Raw genomic sequence first — 21,409 nt, forward strand, 5'->3', positions numbered from 1 at the left:
CACTGATGGTAAGGACAGGCCTCTTAGACTATGCGAGTTTATGCTTTATGGGTGTTCATGGTATAACTGTGACTGGCATTTTTGTTTGGTATATATGGAAAGTTGTTACTTTTGCAAAGATCAATAAAGCTGTGGCCTTGCCCTATTTCCAACTTAATCAGCTTCTGTGTCTTTTTGGGGGCAAGGTTTTGGTTTATCAGTTGGTCATAAATGAGCCTATGCTTCTCAGCAGTCAAGTAAATGTCTGCCTTCTAGCAATTAAAACATGACAAGGGTTCTAAGTGACACACTGTTATATTCACAGAAAAAAAATGAGGGTTTAGATACATTTAATCAACAAATCTAGCTAATTTTACAGTGCAGTTATTTTGATTCCATATTGCTATGTTCCTATTTGCACTGATTTCTGCTCTCAGAGTTATATAGCAGAAATCAAAGAACAACTGAGTAGCTTGGTAAGTCCGATGCATGAACTATACCAATGTAATACAAGCTGCTTGGAATATGTTTACATAGGGTAACCTCCATATCAGCCTGTACCTAATATAAGAATATTTGGTAGAGTTTTTTAGGGGAGGGGGGGGGGGGGCTATTTTGAACATAATCCTAAGGAACATAATCCACTCAAACTAAAATTTCAGTTCTGTAGATGCCTGCATGAAAGACTCTCAGGCTGCTTATAATTGTCATGAATTCTAGCAGCTGCATTTCTAGGTCTGTGCATCCAATACAGCCATTACAAAAAGGTCTTATAATCTCATTTACTTAAAGGTAACTTAAAAATTGCAAGAAAAGTTAGACTTCATAACAAACTTTGAAATTTTGTTTCTACACAACAATGTCCATTCATAATAGAAATATTAACTTTTTGGATTACTGATGTTATATGCCTTTTACCGTTGCTATCCGACTGACTATTACCTGTCTCAGTGGATCCTCTAAAGGCTGGGCTTCAAGAATAAATGGGTAACTATAATATCTGACACAGACAGAAGGTAGAAAACCTAAAAAAAATTAATGCAGGCTTGATTCCTGCTTAGTCAAGTTAGGCCATAGAGGCAAAGGTGTAAAGGGCAGTACACAGCCACTCACACATCATATTGTTGGCTGTGATTAACACTTTCTGATGTGTAACTAAAGGTTCCTGACTTACATCCTCCATGTCAAAGCAATCTGGCTGGCTCCTCATTGTTGCTGTACCTTTAGAGTCTGTCCATTTTTGTTGGTGGACTTGTAATACGGCTTAGATACAGATCTATCACCTAGAACCAAACTGCTGGCATAGATGGGTTTTAGTTTGGTCTTTTATTTGTTGGCTCTAAATATGCTGATCCAAAAAAACAAACTGTATCTTTCAACTCATCTGCCCTCAGCCTCAGTGTGCCTTGTAAGATCCATAAGCTGCACATCATGAAGCAGACCCATGTGCATGAAGTGAGATGAATGGCAGCCTCAGCTCTGACTCCAGCCAGGCTATGCCCCCAATGTGTTTCGCTCCACCCCTTGGAGCTTACTCATGGGGATTGTGTGTGGCTATGGTTATACCAAAGCTAACCAGACAACTGAGAAAGAGCGGTGAAAAATGACAGGTAGTCTGGGAGGGGAGAAATTATTATAAACTCAGTTCTATTTACATGTAGTGTTTGTTTAGATAATGGTATTCTGAAAAATGATTATATAGTAGTCTGCAAATATTGGGTCTGCTATACTATAGCCCGAGACTATTTGAACTTTATATATAAAATTATTAAAATAAAGCTCATTTACAACACCAGACAGCCTTAGAATGAACAGATCATTATGAGTGAGTTATTCAACTGAAAAAAGGTGATATAACAGCTCCCCAAGATAACTGTGTGCCCGATTTTTTCTTTATAATAAAGATACCTTTGCATGCCATGGACCTTCTATAAGGCATGGGGTTCATGAAAATACTACCCTGAAGATCAAGTCAGAGCTGCAGCCTAGCATTCTACAATGCAAAATGTGCACCTTGGTAAACTTAAGGCATGCACTGTAAATTTTAAGATGAAATGGTCAGTGTTTGCCTACAGGAAGTATTGGAAACTCCATTAGTTACATGTGGAACTCTTTGAGCAGCTACATATATGCATGCCAGATAATTTGTTAAAAGTCAGTAACTACTAGTTTTTCAGGTCTGATTACCTAAATATTGTAATCAAATACCGTAAAACACATTGAAAATGGTATCGATGCCAAAAATATGATATAAAAATTTAAGCACCAAAATTTCTGATGCTGAAATTTGAAATCAAAGGACCATGATAATATTCTGAAAGCAAAAGGTACCTTGGATAGACACGTTGTAACCCCTGCTGTCAGATAATCATGCCAATTTATCATTTAGATGTGATTATGTATGTAGCTCTCCTTCGCTGGCTAAATTTAGTGTATGGCTTTGCTGTAAGCAGCTGAACTTCAATTTAATATTTACCGGTAGGTCTGATCAGGTTATCCCCAAACCTAGTGGCTGATTGCTTCTGCCTGTTTCTGGAAGAATATTCCAGAAATAGTGTGGGATAATAAATCATTGGATTATGAATAGTTATCTGTCCTTGGCCAATCCCTGGGATTCTATTTGAACTAGTTTACACAATGAGAGGTTTTCCTTTCTGCTGTCTTACCATATTTGCTTGGAGTAAATATACCCTGGAGTACAGTCTGGAGTGTTGAGAGGTCTTAAAGAAAAGGGGCAAAGGATTACGGTGAGCTCTTGGAAAGAAGATCTTGACCAATGGTGCATGAAAGTTTGGAGGTGTGGGGTCTATTTTCATGGTGTATCTGGTCACTAAAAAGCGCAGTTTGACTTTCTTGTAAATTGCAATGGGTCAAATGAAATCTGGTGAGTGTTGTGTGTGGTGTAGTGGTCTAACACACTAGGATTTCCTCTTAATTTGAGCATGTGTGCATTAATACATGAGCACGTATCACCACTTGGTTGTGGACCTATTTAAGATTAGAGCACAGAGCACTAAGAAATACATATGGACTTACTTAATTTAAATTATGTATACACATGGTACTTACTTACACTGGTATTTATTAAAGAGGTTATGTGCCTAGCGCTGTCGTACCCTATTGTATAGTGGATAATGATAAAGAGTCTCAGACATGCTGGTGGTCCCTTCTTTCTTCAGCATTGTTTTTGAAGCTGCCACTGAAGGGCCAGATACAGCTGGAACATAATTTTTCAGGGAAGCTGTCCCCCAAGATGTATGCCTTGAGTATCCAACAACCCTAAACCCTTTTTTCTCAAGCTCTGCAATAAAATGTAAAAGGATCCATAGACTGAGCTTGAGTTTGTCAGTTTGTTTCTAGAACTGGAACCCATAGCTGGCAGCCTTTTAAGTAGGTAAGGGGATGTGTATATTTCCAGGGGTCCCTCCAGTGGTTAGCACTACATGTGTTAAAGTCAATCTGTTAGCACAAGATTGATAATTTTCAATGGCGTTATCACAGAAGGTTTGGAGTTTAGGTGATACCATTTATGGCTAACTTGTGCTATTGCAAATGCAAGTTTGTGGGATGCTTTAGATCCCTTCTTCATGCCTTATACCAGAGGTTCCAAAACTGTGGCCCGGGGCTAGATGCGTCCCTTAAATTGCCTTTATCCAGCCCTTGGGGCACTATTCATCCCCCTGAAGACACTATTCTGCTCGCTGACACCAAAATGTGGGGCATAACTACTGCCACTAACATCAACAATGGAGCACCATTTCTCCCACTGACACCAACAATGGGGCACTATTTCTCCCCCCCCCCATACCAAAGATGGGGCGCTGTTTACTCCCACTATCATTTTATATTCCAGGGGGCCACAGTCCAGCCCCCCTAAAGTCTGAAGGACAGTAAACTGGCCTGTTGTTTAGAACAGCCTTTCTCAAGGCCGCCAGAGGTCCTTAGGTGTGCCGCAGTATCATGGGAGAGAAGGACTGTGAGATGAGCCCGATCTCCCAATCCCCTGCCGAACTATACATCAGCAATCATAGAGAGCTCTGCCAGCCTCAAAAGTGAAAGTAAATGAAGGGGAAGTGTGCTGTGCTCTCTGCTTCCCCCTACAGTGCAGTACGGCTAAATGAGAAAGGTACTGTGTCTAGAATGTTTTAAAAGGCTTATATATATATATATATATATATATATGTATATATATATATATATATATATATATATATATATATATATATATATATATATATAAAATATGTGTGTGTGTGTAAAGTATCTCACAAAAGTGAGTACACCCCTCACATTTCTGTAAATATTTTATAATATCTTTTCATGTGACAACACTGAAGAAATGACACTTTGCTACAATGTAAAGTAGTGAGAGTACAGCTTGTATAACAGTGTAAATTTGCTGTCCCCTCAAAATAACTCAACACACAGCTATTAACCACTTAAGGACCGGAGGATTTGGCTGCTCAATGACTAGGCCCTATTTTGCGATTCGGCACTGCGTTATTTTAACGGACATTTGCACGGTCGTGCGACGCTGTACCCAAACTATATGGACATATTTTTTGCGCTATAAACAAAAAAAGAGCGACAATTTTGAAAAAATTACAATATTTTTCACATTCTTTTTTATGAAATTCTCAAAAAAAAATGTAAAAATTTTAATTTTTTAAAATTTTAGGCCAATTTGTTTTCTGCTACATATTTTTGTTAAAAATAAAATGGCAATAAGCAAATTTTGGTTGGTTTTCACAAAAGTTATTGCGTTTAATAACTACGGCAAAGATTTATGTAATATTTATTGTTTTTTTTTTTACTAGTAATGGCGGCGATCTTATTTGCCGGACTGCGACATTGTGGCGGACAGATCAGACCCCTAACTGACATTTTTGACACTTTTGGGAGTACCAGTGACATTACTACAGTAATCAGTGCTAAAAATATGCACTGTTACTGTAAAAATGACACTGGCAGGGAAGGGGTTAACATTACTGGTGATCAGTGGAATAAATGTATTCCTAGGGGTGTGAATCTTACTGTCAGGGGGCGTGGTTTGTGAAGTAATCACAGAGACATGCGATCCTATATAGCAGGATCACATAGCCTCTGTGATCACTTCAGGGAGAATGACAGACAGCTGTGTTTACATTAGCCGTCTCTCAGCTGCGGGAGATCGTGAGTTGCCGGCGGCCATCGGAGCCGTCGGGCACACGCACTGGCTCCCCAGCTGATGAGCTGGGGCGCCCCAGCAGTGGTGCGTGCTCGCCCCCGAGGGTCTTCTGAGCGAGTGACGTAACATAACGTCATTTTGCCCAGGAGCGGCTGCCTGCCGCAGTAAAACTGCGGTGGGCGGTCATAATGTGGTTAATGTCTAAACCGCTGGCAACAAAAGTGAGTACCCCCTAAATGAAAATGTCCAAATTGGGCCTATTAGCCATTTTCCCTCCCCGGTGTCATGTGACTCGTTAGTGTTACAAGGTTTCAGGTATGAATGCAGAGCAGGTGTGTTAAATTTAGTGTTATCGCTCTCACTCTCTCACACTGGTCACTGGAAGTTCAACATGGCACCTCATGGCAAAAGAAATCTGAGGATCTGAAAAAAGAATTGTTGCTCTACATAAAGATGGCCTAGGCTATAAGAAGACCCTGAAACTGACCTGCAGCATGGTGGCCAAGACCATAAAGCTGTTTAACAGGACAGGTTCCACTCAGAACAGGCCTCGCCATGATCGACTGAGGAAGCTGAGTGCGCGTGTTCAGTGTCATATCCCGAGGTTATCTTTGGGAAATAGACGTATGAGTGCTGCCAGCATTGCTGCAGAGGTTGAAGAGGTAGGGGGTTAGCCTGTCAGTGCTCAAATTATACACTGCATACTGCATCAAATGGGTGGGCTTGGCTGTCATCCCAGAAGGAAGCCTCTTTTGAAGAGGAACAAGAAAGCCCACAAACAGCTTGCTGAAGACAAGCAGACTAAGGACATGGATTACTGAAACCATGTCCTGCAGTCTGATGAGACCAAGATAAACTTATTTGGTTCAGATGGTGTAAAGTGCATGTGGCCGCAAGCAAGTGAGGAGTACAAAGACAAGTGTGTCTTGCCTACAGTCAAGCATGGTGGTGGGAGTGTAATGGTCTGGGGCTGCATGAGTACCGCCGGAACTGGGGGGCTACAGTTCATTTAGGGAACCATGAATGCCAACATGTACTGTGACATACTGAAGCAGAGCATAATCCCCTCCCTTCAGAGATTGCATTGCGGGGCAGTATTCCAACACATTAATGACCCCAAACTCACCTCCAAGACGACCACTTCCTTGCTAAAGAAGTTGAGGGTAAAGGTGATGGACTGGCCAAGCATGTCTCCAGTTCTAAACCCTTTTGAGCATCTGTGGGGCATTCTCAAAGGGATGGTGGAGGACTCTAACATCCACAAGCTCTGTGATGTCATCATGGAGGAGTGGAAGAGGACTCCAGTGGCAACCTGTGAAGCTCTGGGGAACTCCATGCCCAAGAGGGTTAAGGCAGTGCTGGAAAATAATGGTGGCCACACAAAATTTTGACACTTTGGGCCTCATTTGGACATTTTAGCTTAGGAGTGTACTCACTTTTGTTGCCAGCGGTTTAGACATTAATGGCTGTGTGTTGAGTTATTTTGAGGGGACAGCAAATTTACACTGTTATGCAAGCTGTACACTTACTAATTTACACCGTAGCAAAGTGTAATTTATTTTTTGTCACATGAAAAGATATAATAAAATAATTACAAAAAATGTGAGGGGTTTACTCACTTTTGTGAGATACTGTATGTATGTATATGTGTGTGTGTGTATATATATATATACATATATATATATATGTATGCATGTGTACATGTACATACATGTACACATGTGCGGACATGTGTGTATGTACTGTATGTGTGTGTGTACATGTGTGGGCGTGTACATGTGTACGTATGTATGTATGTGTGTGTGTGTGTACATGTGTCTGTATGTGTGTGTGTGTTTGTACATGTGTTTGTGCATGTGTATGTTACTTTTAATCCTGACCCCTCTATTCCTGTACCATCAGAACTGCTTTTGTAGGGCTTGTTTGTTAGAGCAGAAAGGACTGTTGCTACTCTGAAAAGCAATCCATGCTCAGATCACTTTTCAGAAGCATTTACAGGTGGTAAAGAGGCAATATGTTGCCTTCTCAACGCCTGTTTTAAGCCCGTAAATGCAGCATTACCACACCACCGTAACCATGCAATGCACACAGTTGTGGGGTGCTTGCAGTGCAGCCCCATTCACACTGGGTATACCTCCAACTGCAGCCACAGCAAGTGTACACCCCCAGCTGCTGCCTCTGCAGCTAAAGGGGGAGAAGTTGGGGGTGGTAAAAACAGCTCAACCATGTGGCTTCTCTGCCCCTCCAACCTGACATGTGAACAAGACCTTGGTTCACATCTGTGTGGCTGCTTGCTATGTGTAGGGCAGCCCATTCATTTCAATGGGCTTCCCTACACGCATGAAATGCAGGGAAAGAAGTCCCTGACCCTTTTATTCAAATTTGGCCCCACCAAAAGCACCCCATGTTTTCCAATGCGTGGGATGCCATTAAGAATTAATGACACATCTAAAGAGCAGAGCATTTATCTGTGTGTCAGGAATGAGCGCAATTTTGCTTGTGTTCCGCGACACACAGTAACGTGAGCCAAGCCTTGGACAGGGGTGCCTCAAGACTAAAAATACTTTTCAACGGCGCCCCGACTTAATAAGGGTTGAGAAACACTGGTTTAGAAAGTTTAGATACCCCTTCTTTACACATTTCAAGAAGGGATCTAGTCATCACAGAAGTTTGCAAGTGTAGCACTTATACTGTATAAGGTATCACGGCTAACATGGGTACAATACTGTACTACTGCAAAGTCATTGCTGCCAAATACAAAATAAAAAGTCCCATACAAAAGCAGTCAGTCACGTAACCTTAAAAGTTTAGCATACATAGCATACCTGCACGATTTTTTTGGGTAAAAAAATGTTTTGGCAGATTACTAAACTTGGCAACAGTATAAACTTGAGACAAATCCTTGTATCTGCACTCGGATACCAAAGAACATGAGAATAATAATTCTCTTTGAGCAATGGATTAAGATTTCCCCCACATCTGAACCAATGTTAGGATTATGGTTTGGGAAATGATCCAGTATGCAGTGAGTGGAAAAATCTTATACATCATAACTAGGCTGATGTACAGAATATTCATCTCTTACTGCTCTTTGTTATAGTTTATATGAATAAGTTACATTTAGAGATATGAATACTGCTAGAACCCTATTTAAAGGTCAGATATTTATCATATTGTATGTAATTCAGCCATTTTCTTGCACACATATATTTTCACAATATGGTCCATAGGGTAGGTATGTTACACCTAACAGTTACAACATGGCAGTTAATATCAACGTGGCAAGGGGCTGCAAGTTTTCTGCCTTCATCTGTCATGGGAAAAGCACCTGGCATGTCAAGTTTGCCAGGCTGGTTATTTCTAGAGGAGGGATAGCATAATGTTTAATTTTTGCTTTTTAGCTAAAATTAGAACAGTGGCCTCCTATTAAAATGTTTTCTGTAGCAGGTATTTATAAGTACATCTGCACTTACAGTTTTCCAATAATTCCCTTGCAAGATTCAATAAATACCTGATGATCGTGCCAGTAAGGTCCATCTTATGCAGCTTCTTAGGATGGTGTGGCAATGATACTGCACTGCCCTTGAATTCAGAGCGGAGTTGTCACTCTCATATAAGCTTTAACTACTTGTACTATAGTGGGATAAAAAATGTTTCAGGGGGACTGCTGATTTACAAAACTGTATCTTGAGTGAGAGGACTGGGAAACAAGGATTTCGGGCACAAATGTTTTTTTAAAAACAAGTTATTTTATTCAAAACATATTTAAAACCAAAGAAAAGTACAGGCATATAATTGTGTGTTAAGGACCAAACCAGACCCATAGATGGTCTATACTGTGGTGTATCTTAATACATACAGTCTAGAACAATGGTTTACATACATCTTAAAGTACAGAACAATTAGTAGTCATATCATTCTCAGGACTATTCACTCACGATCAGACAAAAACCACCGGCGGACACCAAAATAGACAAGGTGTCGGTCCGTGGGATCAACTGAGAGTGTGAATTAACTTCCACCATATAATATTTGACCTTTGCTCGACATGTTTCGCTTTCGTTAGGAGAAAAGCTTCATCTGGAGCATATCATTTCGTTTGTCTGTACAGTAATAGTCAGGCATAAATCTCAATTCCGTAGGGGAGTTTTTTAACGAAGAGGACTGTTGTGCGTTTGTGGAAAGCACCGTATTTTGGCACCTATATGAGCATGTAGTAGTGAGGGTAATCACTCCATATTTACTGGAAAGGACGGGAGCCTAATGCATGTAGCGTGTCCCTTATGGTTGTCTAAACGTCCGTGCCGCGCTATTCCAAACTTGCACACAGTCCTCGCCGCATTACCCCATCCGGCGAGGACTGTGTGCAAGTTTGGAATAGCGCGGCACGGACGTTTAGACAACCATAAGGGACACGCTACATGCATTAGGCTCCCGTCCTTTCCAGTAAATATGGAGTGATTACCCTCACTACTACATGCTCATATAGGTGCCAAAATACGGTGCTTTCCACAAACGCACAACAGTCCTCTTCGTTAAAAAACTCCCCTACGGAATTGAGATTTATGCCTGACTATTACTGTACAGACAAACGAAATGATATGCTCCAGATGAAGCTTTTCTCCTAACGAAAGCGAAACATGTCGAGCAAAGGTCAAATATTATATGGTGGAAGTTAATTCACACTCTCAGTTGATCCCACGGACCGACACCTTGTCTATTTTGGTGTCCGCCGGTGGTTTTTGTCTGATCGTGAGTGAATAGTCCTGAGAATGATATGACTACTAATTGTTCTGTACTTTAAGATGTATGTAAACCATTGTTCTAGACTGTATGTATTAAGATACACCACAGTATAGACCATCTATGGGTCTGGTTTGGTCCTTAACACACAATTATATGCCTGTACTTTTCTTTGGTTTTAAATATGTTTTGAATAAAATAACTTGTTTTTAAAAAAACATTTGTGCCCGAAATCCTTGTTTCCCAGTCCTCTCACTCAATTAGCAATTAAGGATAGGGACACACCCTAAATTGGATACTTCATGACCCAGATAGCTGCTGTCTGTGGATACATGGCCTAGAACAAAAAAACTGTATCTTGTTAATCAGAACCTGACTACACCTAGTCCCACACATTGCACTCTGGGTTGACAGCAATGTCTCTGTTGCTGGAACTCTCCCACTATGAGCTACCGAATCTAGAAAAAAAAAAAGCATTTACGACACACATCTGAAGGCAGACTTGGTTCAGTTAGGGTTGGTAAAAGAAGATTTAGTTTACTTTGAAGCTTGTGTATCACATACTAACTGGATTACTTATTTAGATTTCATACAAGAGCTTTTAGGGATGGTTAATGCCAGATGCATCTAAGGCTGCTCTGGTAGCTACTTCCAGCGCAGCCCCAATGCATAGATAAAGCAAAATGCCTTGTATCTAATGGTGCCACTCGTGACATATCAATAAAGTTTTGTGCAAAAAAAAAAAAGTAAACTGTGCAATGCAGTGGGATCAGTGCATCAGCACTATGTCACACAGTGCACATCAGCTGCTGTGTATTCGTCAAGGTTCACTGGTGTAAACAGGCTGTACTTTAGAACATAAAAACGTTAAATAAAAGATAAGCCCTAGAAGTACATAACAATATAAAATGAAGTGTTTTGACATCTCATTCCAATAAAATGATATTTTCAAATATTCAGTGTCAGCTGGATGTGCAAGGAAGGTATCATCCCCCTTTTACAAGTATGCAGAACAGTGGCTCAGTCAGGATTACTTCCACCTAGGAGCACTAGGCTCATTGGTTCAAATCCCAACCACAACACTACCTAATGGGAGTGTGCATGTTCTCCCTGTGCCTGCGTGGGTTTCCTCCCACACTTCAAGACATTCTGGTAGGTTAATTGGCTCCTGTCTAAATTGGCCCTGATATGTGTATGTATGAATGTCAGTTAGGGACCTTAGAATGTAAGCTCCTTGAGGGCAGAGACTGATGTAAATGTACTATATATTAAAGTGATTGTAAAGTCTTGATTTTTTTTCTTTGAAAATAACAAACATGTTATATTTACCTGTGCAGTTGGTTTTGCACAGAGCAGCCCAGATCCTCCTCTTCTTGGGTCCCTCTTTGCTGCACCTGGCCCCTCCCTCCTGCCGAGTGCCCCCAGAGCAAGCAGCTTGCTGTGGGGGCACCCGAGCTGATCCACAGCTCCCTGTGTTCATTCAGACAAGGAGCCCTGTTTCTGTCCCGCCCCTCTACTCTACTGATTGGCTTATTGACTTTGATTGACAGCAGTGGGAGCCAATGGTGCCACTGCTGTGTCTCAGCCAATCAGGAGGAGAGTCCCTGGGTGGCCGAGGAACTTGTGGACATTTTTGGAGGAAGATGGGGCTCAATTAAGTATTAGGGGGTGCTGGGGAGGCTGCTGCACACAGGAGACTTTTTATCTTAATGTATAGAAGGCATTAGGATAAAAAACCTTCTGACTTCACAACCAGTTTAATTTGACGGTTCTATATGAGTACCATAAATAATATTAATGTTACAGTAAATACAGTTTCTCATGCAAAAACAACTGTTGCAGAATGTCAGGGAATATATTGTTTCACCAGACAATATTGGGCCAATGTACATAGAAGTATGAAGATTGTTCCCCATTTCTTACTACCTGAGCAGTAATGGTGAGAATTTTGGGAGTGCCAGGTATTGCCCTCAGGGAATTTCCCAGCCTTTTGGAAAATCTGAAAATACATGTAAAGCAGGCGCTATTAAGTGATTACGAGCACTTGAATGAAAATAAGAAGGCACAGTGTGGGTGACAGCACCATTTCATTCAACATAAAAAACCTTTTTGCATATGGACTGTTATGTTTCACATTTATTCATTAATATTTTTGATGCTGGTTATATAGCAATAGTGGATTGTTGTGTTCACATGGTTGGCACATTTGATTGTTATTTATTTTATGTTACACTTGAATTAGGTATCACTTAATAGCGCCTGCTTTACATGTATTTTTATTTTTATGGCTTTTTTTACACTTAAAAGGGGCAGCAGTTAAGGGAATTCACTATATATGGATGAAGCGCCCTTCGTGGATTATTTTATCATTCACTTTTTTGGGAAAATCTCCCTGCTTACAAGTCTGATCTTTTTCTATGTTATGGATTAGAGGTTCCTGGAGCTGGAGCTATAAGAATAACAAATTGGTTTCCTATTAACATTTCAAAGTGAACATCTGGACAATCTCCAGTCATGCCCTGTTCACACCTGTGCATTTTATGTCCATTTTAGGTAGAGTGCAGTAAAAAAGGCCAGCTTGTTACATCTTTGATGCACTTTCATGAAAATGCAGGCAATATAGAGTTCAATGGTAACAAACAACTCAAACGTATGTAAACCATGCCTAAAACACACTGCACAGATGTTAACAAGCCTTTACACACAGTCCTGATATAGGTAAAACAACATTTTTAAAGGGGGCTTGGGGGTTTCCCTTAAGATACTATGGGGTGTTGTTATGTGGGCATTTTAGATTTAAAGAGTCTACCCATTTTTTTTTAAACTGATATAAATTTAAACCACCTGACAATTTCTTACATCTCGTGAGAACTCTTATGGAGAGGTATCTCTGCCTTGGTCTGCATGCTTGTGTCAATTACGAGTGAGCCCTACTTTCTCTACTGGAATTGTAACTTGTTTTATATTACAGGAAATGCTATAGGAGGTGCTCAAAATCATAAAGGGGGTCTAGAAACACAATCAAGCATTAAGTCAGGGAGATCTCTCTGACATATATATATGAAACCCGGGGCCACTTAGAACAAAAATATTAGTTTTAGGTAAACGGACGCTTTAGGAACATTTTTTGTATTAATATTTGTTATAATATATTGTTATTTAAACATTAAATAGAAAAAAAAACTGTAACAAATAAGATACCAATCCAGCAAAATTATTTAGATAACCTTGCCCTTATATTGACTTTGTTGGTCTATAAATGTAATAGTCGTATAGTACCTGTGGTATTTATTTCTTATTTCTTCACGGTTATTTCGTATTTTCTTGCTCTGTGTAATCCAACACGCTATTAACACCTGATTTATACAGGCGTTGCACTCTCACCCCTGAGAGGCAGTTTTGACCCCATTGGGGCTTCCGGGGATGAGGGTCGGCGCTTCCAATTCCTATGCAAATGTGTTATTATATCCCCGGTTGGGATACCTGTGTCTATACCTGTCGCTACATTTTTCGTCATTATTCTTTGTACTGATTTATTAATGACGACTGTTATGTTGCTGTTCCATATCTGTAAACACCCTTTTCGTTTGTTCTAAAAAACTCAGATAAAAAATGATTGAAATTAAAAATAGTGTCTCTCTTGTAAAACATGCAGTTACTATCATAGTTTATTTCATATACGGCATACTCCACATAGGTGGTATATTCATATTTACACTCTCACTAAACTTTTATTACTTGCATAGTGTCAGCGGTTCGACTGGCAGTGAAACTTTTAGCATTAGCATGGTGTTTGTGGTTGCTGCACTTCCACAGTTAACATCCAAATTCCCTAACAGCCAACAGTCAGCAAACAGTAGCATTAACCCCCCACAACACAGTCCAGGCTAGCTGGTATACATAAAGTGATATGAAACTATTCAAAACTCAGACACTGCCAATACAAACACTGCAAATCAGACTCTCCTATACTTTGTGCACGCAGTTCACAAATTACTGTCAGCCAATAAATCGATTATATAAGAAGACTTACGTTGATTTGCCACATATCTTTCTTTGGTACCATTGTTTGCAGTTTGTGTAGTATTGCTTGTTTGACCCAATGATCTTCTGTACTGCACACACGTTAGGGCTAAAGCATGAAAAGTAGGCAATTTATTATGAATAATAATGGTAATATGTATAATATAAAATTAATATATAAAATTTTAAAAGAATAATTCTTTCAAAATATTTTCTAAATTCCAAAACATCAGCTGTGACCACCTCTTAACATTAACTAACTATATAAAAAAATGGCAATGTCAGCGCCTTACAAATATAGGACAGCAGCGTGTGAATATAAAAACACCAAAATAACATGTAAAATATGTTTGCAGCGCTAAAAAAAGTGATTTAAAGTGACAAATAAGTGACAAATAATCAAAAAATAAAGATAAAGGTGTATATGACAATTCAGCCCATTACCGCATATTGAGTCTTTTAAATAAATCCACAATGATTTAAAGTGACATTTTAAATCACAGTAACTAACTATACTAGACACAATTTACACAAATCAGCAGAATACGCTACAATATTTTATATCAGTTTGCTCATTATGTAGGAGTCCCTCAAATAACACCAAAAAGTAATAGAGTTTTACTGCAAAGCAATGAACCACTGTAATGTACCAATTTATGATATTAAGATATATACTTTCAAACGCTAGCAAACTTAAAATCCACTTACCGACACAGAATATAAAATTGCATTTCATTGCTAGAAACTTACATTTTGCTAAAAAAAAAAAGAATACATGCAGAAAAAAAAAATTGAAAAAAAATAAAAATAAAATAAAATAAAATAAAAGGGTTCTTACCCATGCAGCCTGCCTCGAATCCTGCTGTGCTGCAAGACCTGTTGGTAAGGATACCTGGCTGTAGTTACCAATGTGGCCAGTAACGTAAGAACCAGGGCAAGCAGCACAATGCGATTCATTCTGAGAGGAGTAAGTGCAGGTTGTGAACTCCCACAGCTCTGAACTAAAAGCCAGGAAACATAAGCTGTGCTGTGTTAAATAGACCGAGAGCTGGAATGGGTGGAGAAAACAAGCTACTGCTGCAATATGAGCTTGACTTTCCAGGCTGACTCTTTGGGGAATATGTAACCTCTTGGCTGCATGTCTGAAAGAGTTTTAGAAATTCAGAAGTTACAATTATTAGGCCTGCCCTGTGCTGCCTGCTGTCATCTCTTTCATGCAAAACGCAGCCATTATTTCTGTCACTAGATCTTACATTGCAATGCATATTTATATCTGGATTCAGATAAGTAACCAGAATAACATTTGCAAAGAGTTTACAAGTTTTCCTTTGTCCAGTGTATGCTAGGAGATTTTTAGACACTGAGATTATTGTTTGTATACTGGAGTCAGTGGGGAAGCATTAAGTAAACTATGGGATAATGCATCACTTAAGAAAACAGCTAATGCCATTTGAGTTAAACAAAACATACAAATAGCCCATGTGAATAATGGCAATGATTCCGGTAACTAAGAGGAAAGTCCATAAAGGTCTGTTTACTAGAATTTCAAATAGAGGAAACCAGACGCTTAAAGTGTATGTCCTGCCAAAACGTTGTTTTATTTTGGATTCAATGGGGACGAGTTGGAACCCCTGTCATGTGTTACTCCTATCTGGAGTTTTGTTAGCAAGATTTATCCGCAATTATTGTCTAGGTTAACCACTTGACCTACGGAGGATTTATCCCCCCCCCCCCCCCATCCTGACCAGACCATTTTTTGCGATATGGCACTGCGTTATTTTGACTGACAATTGCGCGGTTGTGCGACACTGTGCCCAAATAAAATTTATGTAATTTTTTCCCACAAACAGAGCTTTCGTTTGGTGCTATTTGATCACCTCTGCAGTTTTATTTTTTTTTTTTTTGCGTTATAAACATAAAAAGGCTGGCAATTTTGAAAAAAAAAAGCACTTTCTGCTATAAAACATATCCAATAAAAAAATTTAAAAAATCAAATTTCTTCATCAATTTCGGCCAATATGTATTCTGCTACATATTTTTGGTTAAAAAATTCCAATAAGCGTATATTGATTGGTTTGCCCAAAAGTTATAGTATCTACAAATTATGGGATATTTAGATTTTTTTTTTTTAAGCGTGAACGCAGTCCCCCACTACCACAAGTTATGCATTTGGGGAAATCGCAGGGGTCAGCAGCACACCCGGAGTGCAATGGATGAGCCTCGTCCCAGGCGAACCACCTTCATGATTGTGGTATTTCCCCTGCCAGGTAAGTATTATTTTTTTATATTTTTTTTTCTAGCAATGGTGGCAATCAGCAACTTATAGCAGGACTGTGATATTGCGGCAGACAATTTGGACACTAAAGCCTCGTACACATGCACCGATTGTTGGCCGTAAATTTTCAGCCAATGTCCGATCGGCCGATTGTTGGCTTGTTAGTATGATGCTTCCGACAACCGACTGCAACTTTTCGGCCAAACAAAATCTGGTGTGCATGCTATAAAATTTTTGTTGGCCGTCAGCAGAACGGCCGATTGTTTCTCAGTCAGTACAGATTTCGGCAGACAAAAATGTGATGATCAAGACTGGGCATGCTCAGAGAAGAAAAACACACGAAAAGTAGACCAGAACATGACATCACTTCTGCAGTTGGTTGTTGTTGGCCGACAAAATTTGTGTGCAGTCTAGAGCACATTTCAACCAACACAACAACACTGGACAAAAGACGGCCGATCGGTCGGCCAACAATCGGTGCATGTGTACGAGGCTTAACTGACACTTTTGAAACTTTTTTGGGGACCAGTGACATTATTACAGTGATCAGTGCTAAAAAATATTTACTGTCACTGTACTAATGATACTCTCCGGGAAGGGTTTAACATCATGGGCGATCAAATGGTTAAATGTGTTCCTAGCAAGTGCTTATGAACTGTGGAGGAGGTTCTTTTACTACGGAAGGCATAGATCCGTGTTCCTTGCAGGAATTCAGGATCAATGCCTTCCCTACTGACAGATGGGCAATCTGCCTTGTTTACATAGGCAGATCGCCATTTTGCCTGTGTACTCCACAATCGAGTCCGGGGTACCCGCTGCTGGGCTCCCGCTGTGTGGAGCAAGCCAGAAGACTGCAAGCCAGGCCTTCTCTCCAACATCAGTGTCTGACCTCACAAATGCGCTTCTGGAAGAATGGTCAAACATTCCCATGGACAGACTCCTAAACCTAAAGGACAGCCTTCCCAGAAGAGTTGAAACTGTTATAGCTGCAAAGGGTGGGCCAACTCAATATTGAACCCTACGGACTAAGACTGGGGTGCCAATAAAGTTCATGTGTGCAGGCTTTCCAATACCTGGCAGTCATTCTAGCCCCTGAACACTTTATTCATATCTAAGAAAAAAGTTTTTTTTCCCTTTAAGTATAAAGGAGACCTGTAAAAGGAGAAATATTTGAGTGACCTTTACTGGCCACTTAATTTGGAAATGCTCGTTGTTTTACTGTGATAATGATCCAGTGGTTTCAGTACTTTTTGAATCACTGATCTGTAACAAGCAAGCAGACCAGGAGTTCTGATACTACTCTAAATTTCTTTAGAATTTTTCTGCTGCATGCTGATTCTGGCCCAGTGATGCGGTGGAGGTAAAAATTGTTTCACTTAGCAACGTGATAATTCACTGAACTTAGTAAATAGGAGCCCCCCCTCCCTCCCTGCCCCAAAGCACCCCCCCCCATGACGAGGGCATGTGGCCTGGTATGGTTAAGGAGGGGGCGCTCGCTTGTCCCCTCCCCTTTTCCTGATCTGCCGTGCTGCATGCTCGGATAAGAGTTTGGTATAGATTTTGGGGGGACCCTACGCTGTTTTTTTTTTTTTTCACTTTTTTTATCTGTATTGCCGGGAGTTGGCGATACAAAAGAGCTGCAAGCAAGTTTAAATGACATTTTTTCCTTTAGAAATGTCAGTATTGCTGCAGCAGGCTCTGTACATTGTACAGATGCCCCACTTCACAGGCAGACTAAGGGAACCCCTCAGGCACAATATTTAAAGTATTTTTTCATTTTTATTGTTTCACGTTAAGCATCAATAATATCACTGCTCCTTTAAAAAGGATTGTTTAAAACATTTTTTATGCATTGATACATGTCACCCAGGTCAGTACCCAGGTCCCTATACACTTTTTATGGCAATAACTTGTATATAAGCCTTTAAAATGAGGATTATGATTTTTCATGTTCGTGTCCCATAGATTTTATTAGAGTTTGCATGTTCGGTAGAACTTTTTCCCTGTTCAAGATGTTCCGGTGCGAACCGAACAGAAGGGGTTTGGCCATCACTAGTTACAAATATGCATATCTACACACATATACACACTCCCTTTCTTTCTTAGCAAATGCACTAGTCTATATGCAAAGGGAATATACTAAAAGTCACTTAGGTTCTGTTACAGTTGGTCTGCAATCTCTTTAGCAAACAGAGCCATAGATAGGTGAAATAATTGCAGGAAAAAGAGTGTTCCTGGTCTTGGCAGTCTTTCTATCTCGTAGTATGGCTTCTAGGGTTGTCCATTGGCAGCTGGATTTTTATTTTGAAACATTTGGCAGTCAGTTCCACATAAATGTAACCCTTTCAAATTGATTCCTACATCAGTTTCTACGAGACATGCATTTTCATCTACAAAATCTAGTTGGCAGCGTAGTACCAAATATGTCAAAAGGTCAGAAAATTGTCGCTTAGGCTAGAGTCGAAATTAGGTGAAACTGATGTTTGTTAAGAAAATTGAACTTTGTTACATAGTTAGTGAGGTTGAAAAAAGACAGTCCATCCAGTTAAACCCACGACGTGTGTGTGTTTGCTGTTAACCGTACATTTTATACCCCTGTATGTTGTGGTCTTTAAGGTGCCCATCTAATAGTTTTTTGAAACTATCGATACTCCCTGCTGATACCACTGCTTACGGAAGAGAATTCCACATCCTTACTGCTCTGACAGTGAAGAACCCCCTACGTACTTTAAGGTTAAATCGCCTTTCCTCTAGTTTTAGTGAGTGGCCACGTGTCTTATTGTATTCCCTTTCTCTGAATAGTTTATTCCTTATGCTAGGGTCGCCAGTACAGTATTTGTACATTGATATCATATCCTCCCTTAATCGTCTCTTCTCCAGAGAGAATAGGTTCAGTGCTTGTAGTCTTTCCTCATAGCAGATGTCCTCCATTCCCCTAATTATTTTTGTTGCCCTTCTCTGGACTCTTTCCAGTTCCAGCACGTCCTTCCTGAGGACCGGTGCCCAGAACTGGACAGCATACTCCAGATGTGGCCGGACCAGAGTCTTGTAGAGAGGGAGAATAATCTCTTTATTTCTGAAGTGAATCCCCTTTTTTATACATCCAAGTATTCTGTTGGCTTTGCTTGCAGCGGCTTGGTATTGCATGCCACTGCCAAGCCTTTTGTCTACCAGTACCCCCAGGTCCTTTTCCATCTTAGATTCACCCAGAGGTTCCCCCCCTAGTGAGCAGCTTGCTTTCTGGTTTCTGGTACCCAAGTGCATTACTTTACATTTTCCAACATTAAACCTCATCATCTGCCATGTAGTTGCCCACCCCATTATTTTGTTCAGGTCCACTTGTAAGGTTTCCACATCCTGCATAGAAGATATTGGCATACTTAGTTTAGTATCATCCGCAAATACTGTGATTGTACTAGATATCCCCTCCTCTAGATCATTTATGAATAGATTAAACAGGATTGGCCCCAGGACGGAACCCTGGGGGACCCCACTTTCCACACCTGCCCAATCCGAGTACTCTCCATTAATAACCACCCTTTGCACTCTCCCCTGGAGCCAGTTCTCTATCCAGGTACTCACCTTATGGTCCATAGTTTGAACAGTAAGCGTTTGTGGGGAACGGTGTCAAAGGCCTTTGCAAAGTCCAGATACACCACATCCACAGTCTTTCCTTTATCTAGGTGGCAGCTCACTTCATCATAGAAGGTTAATAGATTGGTTTGGCAAGAACAATTTTTCATGAATCCATGCTAATTACTACTAATAATACCATTTTCATTACTAAAGTCTTGTATGTGGTACTTTAACATCCCCTCCAAAATCTTGAAGACTTCTGATGTTAGGCTGACCGGCCTATAGTTACCCGGGATATATCTCGGCCCTTTTTTAAATATTGGTACCACGTTGGCTTTTTTCCAATCAGCTGGCACCATACCCTATAAACTATCCTTAAAGATCATGAATAATGGTCTGGCTATCACCTGGCTGAGCTCTTTAAGAACCCTCGGTTGCAAGCTATCTGGTCCCGGTGATTTATTTATGTTTGTTGAGTTACAAGTCAACAAATGGTGCTGTGCATACCCAGTAGCAAGGTAGAACGTTACCAACACTCCAAGCATACATCTACAAAACATATTACTGTATGAACACATTGCTTAGGGTAAATAAGTAACAATTAACAGACAGTAACACAACTTACTGTATATAGAAAGCAGTAAAAGCAACCATAGTTCCCCACCCCAGTGACATTATAGTGACCTCCTAATCCCCCCATCAATAGAAAAATGTGAATAACATAATGCTATGAAATACATTAGCTCAATTAAGCACCCAGATGTTAAAATGCCTTGATAGTGTGCTATCAACAGAATCAAATTTCAAACAATCAATTGGCAACGTAAGTGCCCCAAACACTGCTTCCAGCTGGGGATCCATCAGGCAGTCAGAGAAAGCCTTTGGCAGGTTGAAGTTCTGAGAGCATGCACATGCAGTTGCCATGTTGCTGCGCATGCACCATGCACTACCCACATGGACACGCTGAAGATCTCATCATGGAAATGTTTTTCATTGGTAGGCAACAATTCATGCACACAGAATGTGGGTAGGGAAGGTCTGAGGGAAATATAGAAGAGGGAAAATGAGGGAAAGAAGAACAATAGGAGGCAGGTGGAGGCCATAAACAAAGAAGAATAACAAAAGAGTAATAGTAATGCAATATGGCATCATAAGCAATGCAATATGTATCAAAGCACAAACAAGCCACAAGCTGTGGTGCAACAACAATAATGTATAATAAGCATTCTAACAATATATATTCACTTTTTTGGGACCTTTTTGTGCGTTGTTTTTTTTCACTTCTACTTTTAAATGCAAAAATGCTATGCCTGTCTCCTGATAAAGTGGACGCTGTTCCATGAAACGCGTAGAGACTCCAGCTCAAAAGTGCATCAACCTAAATGTTTTCTCTTATACTGTATATATGTTACTTTCAGTAATGTATGTACTGTATATTGTGCTTGTCTTTATGACACATGTAGTGTCTATTTTGTTTGAATTTAAAAACTTTATATGGAATAAATTGTATATTTCCTTACTACATGGTTATCTACTTTATTTTGGCACAACTCTTTAAAGTCCCAGGGGCAAAACAATATTCTCCTTTGGTTCGTATAATAAATATGTCATTCAAATCCAAAAAGTGGAGATCATGGCAATATATG

General features: G+C 40.1%; 1 protein-coding gene across 1 annotated transcript in view; it reads right to left on the reverse strand.

The window, feature by feature from the left end:
• TGFBI (transforming growth factor beta induced) overlaps positions 1-14,943 on the reverse strand; it is a 117,650-nt gene extending 102,707 nt beyond the window's left edge. The window contains exons 1-2 of the mRNA XM_082256512.1: positions 14,751-14,943; positions 13,923-14,021 (exon numbers count right to left, since the gene is read on the reverse strand). Coding sequence (XP_082112638.1) covers positions 13,923-14,021; positions 14,751-14,869 — 218 coding nt within the window. The 5' untranslated portion in view covers positions 14,870-14,943. The remainder of the gene's footprint in view (positions 1-13,922; positions 14,022-14,750) is intronic.
• Positions 14,944-21,409: the final 6,466 nt, after the last annotated feature.

The sequence above is a fragment of the Pelophylax lessonae genome (assembly GCF_965119305.1).
Source record: "Pelophylax lessonae genome assembly, chromosome: 4".
NCBI classification, from domain to species: domain Eukaryota; kingdom Metazoa; phylum Chordata; class Amphibia; order Anura; family Ranidae; genus Pelophylax; species Pelophylax lessonae.